The sequence below is a fragment of the Blennius ocellaris genome (assembly GCF_963422515.1).
Source record: "Blennius ocellaris genome assembly, chromosome: 3".
Lineage (NCBI taxonomy): Eukaryota > Metazoa > Chordata > Actinopteri > Blenniiformes > Blenniidae > Blennius > Blennius ocellaris.
Genome location: NC_137652.1, coordinates 14,960,844 through 14,968,413, shown reverse-complemented (window position 1 = coordinate 14,968,413; position 7,570 = coordinate 14,960,844). Strand labels below are relative to the sequence as shown.

Below are 7,570 nucleotides of genomic sequence, written 5' to 3'. Positions count from 1 at the left end.
GAGGTGAGTGTCACAGTTAAAGAGACATTTCATTCTAAGATGCAGTGCTGTGTTTAGCTCGTCACACTCTCTTCCACATCAGAAGATTTGAGTCTGATGTGACCTGAATGCTGAAAGTCAGTTTTAAAGTGCCTTGTTTTCAGTCATCATGAATACTTGAAATACATGAAACAACCTTTTTAATATTCAACCCAACTAAACTAAAAACTGGAGTTTGCAGTCTTACGATTTTGTGTGTTCTGAAACGAATTGTGTGTTTGCTGCTGACTTTGGAGGTGACGATGTTTATAGAAATGTCCAAAAGGTTTGACACAGATAGAGCAAGCTGATGTTCACATGACATACAACACTTTATAGTTTTCTGCCTTCTCCCCTGCATTGCTTTCTTTTATCATTTTCACACTTTTCTCATGGCAGATTAACAGCAATCAGTGTCATTTGGGAAATTGCGTGAAAATGACTCTCTGTTTTCAATTCGCTGACTCCCAAAAGAAGCGATTGATCCGATTAAATTATCGCAAATTGGTAATTATCCTCAGTGAATGAATCTTTTAGTGATAACATTCAGCGGGAGGCCGAAGGAATCTTACTACAAAGACATCCTCGAGTGATCTTTTTGCTTGTAAGTCCTTTCCTTCTCACTCTTCTCATGGCAATTTGTCTCTTCCTGCAATCCCTGAATGACCTGATGAAGCGCTCATGGCCTCAGCTGTACTGCCTAATTAATTGGCCTAATTACAAATGGAAACCCAATTAGCTCATGTGACTGCTAACACGCTCCAACCTGCAGGTCCTTTGAGCTGCCGAATAAATGTCAGAATCAACGGAAGTAGTATTTTATCGGTCATATGCATATGAATTGAAAAGAAATGAAAGATTTTGAATTCTTATACACGGGCAGAAGAAATACAGTTTAACCTGTAACATGCCTATCAAAACCTCAGTAAGTGAATCTCCATAAGGGTTTAAATTTTTATTTATTTTTTTAACTTTGCTCTTTTATGCTGATTCGAAACATCATCTTGACATCCTACCATAGCTTATTCATGTGCTCTTTGTGCTTTATTCAACACATTAATCTTCATGTCTTCTGGCACAACAGTCCTGTGAACCAACAGTTACATCTACATTTCTTTTCAGCAAAAATGTCACACAATCCCTGCAGATTTACATTGGGCCTTCAACGTGCTTTTATTTTCTTTCATTGCTCCAACACCCTCTTGAGTAATGGTTGTAATGATTTTTTACCCCATTTTCTAGTTGGTTTTTTTCCCCCCCCTACAGGACATCTGTAGTATCTCCAGGCTTGTGTCTGTCAGAGGTGCTCCTCCTTTCCTCCAGTATTCTCTTTGACAGTCTCTTGAGGACTGCCCAGTCACTTTTTTTTCCATACCAGCTCTCTGCTTCCCTCCTCTTCAGCAATCATTCCCTTGAGTAATTACATCGTTTGCACCACAGATCTCTCCATTATTCAAGATTCATCTCCTCCTTTGACTCAAACGCCTGTCTGGAAAGTCTGCTGTCCTCTGTGTTTCCTCAGCACTTCTGTCCAGCTTCGCGTTTCCCCCAAGGTCTCTGTCATTTATTTGTGATTTATATATTTATCTATTTTTAATATTTGCCTATTACTTTCTGTTCGCGGTTGTCTCTGTTGTCTCCTGTGATTGTTCTTCCTGTGATTGGCTGCTTTTTATGACAGATTTTATCGTCAGCAGACCTCATGCTTACTACATACTGTATATGGGCAGTGGTGTAAATATGGGGTATGTTATCTTTACCCATGTTTTCTTCATAATACTCATGAATCAGAGGATGAGATGATTGTGTTTGTCACCACAAATATGGCCAGAGGTTGAGAGGACGTGAACCTGATTGGGCTCTAATAGCCGTTTCTACACCTAAATGAATCTCCATGTGTTGCAAAAGTTTAATACAGGGTATTTTAAAATTACACCCCCTCTCAATGCTGTGTTCATACTGTAGCTGTATTATGGCTGTAGCATAGCTCCCCCCTGAGGGCATTCTCTCCTTTGTTGTTACATTAGCATCTCATTACCCATTTGTTTTTAATTCAAGCGCCCAGTCTTATTCCCTTTCCTCTCCAGTGATCTTATTTCTGTGTTCCACTCTCATCTCATCTCTTTTCTCATAATCTAAGCCTCTGTCTATCACTGCTGGCTGCACTCTTCGTTTCCTCCACCTTTGTCATTTTTTATCTGTCTGACTACGACCCTTTTCCCGCTTCCTCGCACAGCGTCACTGCTGGTTCATCACTCCTTTTATCTTACATCTTGTAATGTCGAGCATATCTAGCAATGATTACCACGTCTCTCTTTCAGGCTGTTCACACGTGACAATATTGCTTTTAGACCCTCTTCTGTCGGTTGTGGATTTATTCCGCTATTAGATTAAAACTCGCCACATCAGTTTACAAAAGAGGAGGATTTTTCCAGCTTTGCTTTCAACTGCACAGAATGAAAAGACATGCTCTCTCTCTCTCTCTCTCTCTCTCTCTCCTGCTCTCTCTTGTTGTTGCTCCATGCTGCTGCTGTCACTGCTGTCACGCTGCAAAAGCACACAAGAGGCCAGTCTGGGGCCCGACAGAGGCTCAGCTTCAAAGGATCCTCTTTAAAAAGTCATTTTGATATGACTGGTTCCTGACTTGCTTTAGACACTGGTGGGTGGGAGGAAGGGCGTGAGCTGGTTTGATCTAGTTCAGCAATGCCGACTGTGAAAGGTTGTACTGAAGCAAAGCTACAAGCAAAAGTAGGAGTGACTACAAGAGGACTGTTTGAGTGGATCTTGCTGTGCCTACAACTACTCGCAGCAAGAGAGTTGTAGTTGTAGCGCAGCATCAGGTGGGGCAACAGTGATACTCTTCAGTGTTGTCTGTTAATGCATGTATTATAGCTACGAACTCACAGCACCCAGCCTTTGCAGTGTGTACTCAAGCTTTTCAGCTTTACCGGTAAGCTTCAACTCCCAGTTCAGACTTGGTAAGCCTCTTCCTCTCCACTGCTTCCTCACGCCTTGTTGGCTACATCCTCCTGTGGCTCACTGACTTCTATAAAATAAACACACCGGCGAACTTCAGACCATATAATATTTCAAGTCTGCAGCTTGTGCCGTCTCTGATTATACTCAAAGGTACTCGACTTCTTCCACTTCTAATTCCGCAGCTCCCTTGTAGAAACACTCATCTGAGCATTTTCAATAATTTACCAGCCTCCAGTGAATTGGAAATAAACAATAATTTGAATACTAACTTGTGAATGTGTTGCAAATGATATCTAACTCTGCTTTAACTTTGTTTCCTTTGAGCACCTACTTAAACTCTTTATTATATCTGGCAAGTTGAAAAATGTGGATAATAACTGCATCTTCCGAATATTGCAAGGCATTTCTTATTATTCCTACAACATTATGCAGATGGAAGAATAAACTTTTTTATGGTTTCGGCATGGCAATGTGAATGCTCCACCATTTTTACACATTAGAGTTTGTTTACAGGCATTGGGGAGTATTTCTTCATATGGGAAAAGGTTGAACAAAGCCTTCAGGTCTCAGACGGAGCTGTGTTAATTATGGTGAAAATGAAATGAGACTGAGTAAGTGTCAGTCAGTTGGTCTGACTAACAAGAAAAACGAGAATCTCTGATGCTGTGGCCTGGAGTTTCATTATATGGCCTTCTGACAGTGTTATACTACAATGCTTAAATGGTTGAAAGCAGTCGCTCTCTTATTCAACTGACACATTGCCATTTGTCTGCATTCACAAAATCATCGACTCTGTTCACTGTGTTTGACGAAGACAGATACATTCTCTTCATGATGTATTCAAATGTGATCAATATCAACCTTCAGAGACAGCATAGGTTCTTATGGCAACAAAGGGTTATAATTCCATTATATTGTTGAGGGGCACATTTTATGAAAAGACTAATGAAGAAAAAAGACAACCAAAGGTTCAGTCAAATGCAGGGTTGCAAAATGTCTGAATGAAGCCTTAAATACTACTCTACTTTCTATTCTCAGAAATTATTAACGTTACTTTGATTCTAGGTATTGATTCCTGCAACCTTGAACTAACTCATCTATTAAACACCCATTTGTCAAACCTTTGTGATGACTGAGATGTAAAATCATGAACTATTATCTCTTAAATATAGCATCTGTTACTTTAGCATCTGTTACTTTGTTGGCTTCAAGTGAAAACTTTGTCCTTAAAGTTGGTTTAAATTTGTAATATTAGGTGTTTGTGCCTATTTTTTAATAGGCTTGTAGCACTTCAAGGTTTTTTTAAAATTAAAAATTCATTCGAAAAAAAATCAAAATCCAAACGACCAAAGTCACAATATCCTTGAGATCACATGAGCCAACGATGTGACACTGGAAAGCCCAAATCATTTGAAGACAGTCTGACACATCAAGGCAGGGAGCAGCAATCAGGCAGGAGGAGGTGAAGTCAGTGAGCCTGAAACAAGAGACAGAGTCAGAATCTCAAAAAGAACACAAGATATGAAATGAAAGTGATCTAGAAACTTATAAGAAGTCCCAAGTGTAGACACATAAAATATGTGCATGGAAAAACGTTATCAAAATAAATAAATGCAAGATACATAAATATGTCCACATAAAAGTGATAGCCATGGTGTGTATATTGTGTATTCTTTAGGAGAGGGGTTTGGAGGCAACTATTCTTGAATAAAAACTGGGTCTTCTTCTAAAATTGCAGCTCTTATGTTCCGGGTCCGTTGTGGTGATTATCTATCAAACAATGTCAAAGGAAAGAGAAGCAATTAACTGGTCAAGTGGGCCGAAAGTTTATGAATAGTAGTTTACCATGGTGGTTCAGTGGAGATCTCATCTCACAACTGACTGGACTTTAAAGAGCTTGGTGCCAAATACCCCATCAGTGTATCAGTCCATGCCTCCACAACGATATCATAATGTTATGGCTATCAAAGTTATTGTTTTTCAGCCTAACACACTCGAGGTAATTGTAACAAACTAACTGTTCTTGAAATGGCATGAAATTCCGCAAGTGGTTAACTGTTTTTAGTGGCAGGGCCGTGTGTACAGCTGCTGCCTTCACACTCAAGATCCAAGAGCAATGTGAGTGAGACTAAATGTGTAGTAACAGGTTTTAATTGGTTTCATGCTATAAAAGTAGAAGTAAACGAGTTATTATCTCTGCAAGTGTCTGACAAAACACTTGTAGAGATAATGTACTTCAGATTTAGATCAATTTCTACACCCCAAAAGCATTGCTTAGTGGATATCGATCCAGAAAGTCTTTCAGTGGTTACCTTTAACTTGTACAGAGTTGAACGGTTTTCTCACATTACATGTGCTCGCATTGTTTTCTCTGCCTCGATGCCCTTTTCATCATGCGGTTTTTTGCAAGCTGCATGGATTTCAAGAGACTCTTACTGTACCATGTGAGCTGGTGGTTAGTGTGATACTGTGACCTCCGGCATCTTTTCACCATTTTGGTTTTGGTGTTACGGCAAGCATAGCTGCTTCAAAAATAAATGCACCAGGCTGCGTGTTGCCGAAAACAAAACATCTCCTCTTTTTGCCTGTGCTTACTTCATCCAGACCCCCTGCTGGGCTTGACATTGCTTGAGCTCTTCTTCTGCCTCCAGGCATTAAATCCGTTGTATCTGTTCACTCTTTTATAAACATGCTTTCATTCTTAAAGGGTTTACTTGAGCAAACTCAAATGTATAGATGTTTCTCTCCAACCGACTCGTTTTACATGTCTTTTATTTCATTTCGCATAACTGATGATTGTCTTTTTGTTTGTGAACTTTATGCTCAAAGCGTTTGATTTACACGTGATAGACTGATTTTTGGGAGACAGCGGTGTAGTGGTGAGCACATCAGCCTGAATCTCTCTCTGACTGTGTGTGCTTCCTCTGGGTACTCCCCTGCTTTTTGCTCAAAGTTGGCAGGGATGTGTTTCATCCCCCATTCTACAGATGCAGTGCAGTCTTTCTCAATTTTTTTTGTGTTTCTATGCTCATTTTATTGAAGAAATGCTCATAAATTCTATGTTGGTGTCCCCCTATCTCTTCATTGTGCACGTGGCTCCACACAGACACAGTAACAGTTGATTCTGCCGTTATTCTCTCAATAGTCTCCTCCTCATTATCTCTCATGCTCCATGAATAGCGCCTGTCTGACTGCATGCTGCAGTGGGATTTCTCAACATTCTCGGTAGATGTTTGAAACACTTGTTATCTCCAGTGCTTCCCACCTGTTATCACTTTAGGGAGAAAGGGGTTTGGGGAGTGAGGAAAAAAGATGAAAGATCCTATATACCACAATATACTGTAGGTTCATATCATCTGCAAGTATTGAATAGATGTAATCTTCCCCCACTCTGGCTTCTTTCTGTGTTGCATGCAATTATTGGATTCAGGAATCCACAATTATTCTCTGTTGTTCTGGATAAGATCAGCAAAATTGTAAAGAAGTAAAACAGTAATAAATCAAGACATGAGCATCAGCATCAGCTGATGAAATTGAAATGTTCTTCTCTGCTGAAAACATGTAATTTCAAATGTAGGCTGAAGTTGATATCACAAGTGTGTTTTTAGAAAATAATACATGGTTAAACTTCTTCATATTCCTGAGTAGGTGGCTTAAAAAAAAAAAATCAATTGTAGGGTCTTATTGTAGGAGCTTGTTTCTGTGTGTGGATCTGCTTTCATTCGTCTTGTCTGTAAGATGTGTGGGCATGTGTGTTTGAAGACTGGGGATTTTAGGGAATTATGCGATTTTCATTTTGGTGTGTAGCAGTGAATGTTTAAATGTGCTATTCATCGGTATTTAGCTCATCAGCAGGAGGCCCCTCTGAACGTTTCTGGTTGGCGTAAAGGAAGGGAGAGGTTGTAGAAAGGGAGACGAGGTTAAACATCTGCTCTGTAAGGTTGAGAGGCCGAGCGAGAGAGCGCATATGTGGAGACTTTTGATGGTGAGTATGATTGAGAGACATTGAGGGAAATGCAGCAAGACACAGAGAGCGTGGGTTTCAATATGATTGAGGAAAGATGTTTTTGACAGATAAGGAAAGGGAAAAAAAACCCAGATGAGTTAAAGATAAACAAGGCATGGCGATAGGATACACCCAGTAATCATGCAAACAAAAGAGCAGTGAGAAGAGGGAGGAGGAGGGAGGAGGGCATGCGGTGCCCAGAAGATGAATGCTTGCTTTGATCCTCTTTTTTCCCCCCCTTTGTATTTTATCTTACCCACCACTTCACCCTCTCTCATATATCCTCATTTACTCTCTTGCACCTTGTCTTCCCTGCTGTTTTTCCCTCGTCTCTGATTTCATCCTCACTTTTATTTCCCAGCGGAGCACTCAGCTTTGCCTTGAATCATTCTGTGATATACTAATGTCTCATTAACTCCTTTACCCATCTGTTTATCTTCCTCCTCGTTCCTCATGCTGCCTCTCCCAATCCTATCCTTAAAACTCGACACCTCTGGCTTGTCCACTGTTTTTTATTTAACCAATCTTGCACTTGTCTTGCTGTGTGCTGTAATACAATCCAATAAC

At 40.1% G+C, this 7,570-nt stretch overlaps 1 protein-coding gene across 1 annotated transcript in view; it reads left to right on the top strand.

The window, feature by feature from the left end:
• Positions 1–7,570, top strand: part of plppr2b (phospholipid phosphatase related 2b) — a gene marked incomplete at both ends in the record, with an annotated part of 41,716 nt that overhangs the window by 108 nt on the left and 34,038 nt on the right. The window contains one exon of the mRNA XM_080519135.1: positions 1–3. This exon is cut by the window's left edge and continues 108 nt beyond it. Within this exon, the coding sequence (XP_080375261.1) occupies positions 1–3 (3 nt within the window). The remainder of the gene's footprint in view (positions 4–7,570) is intronic.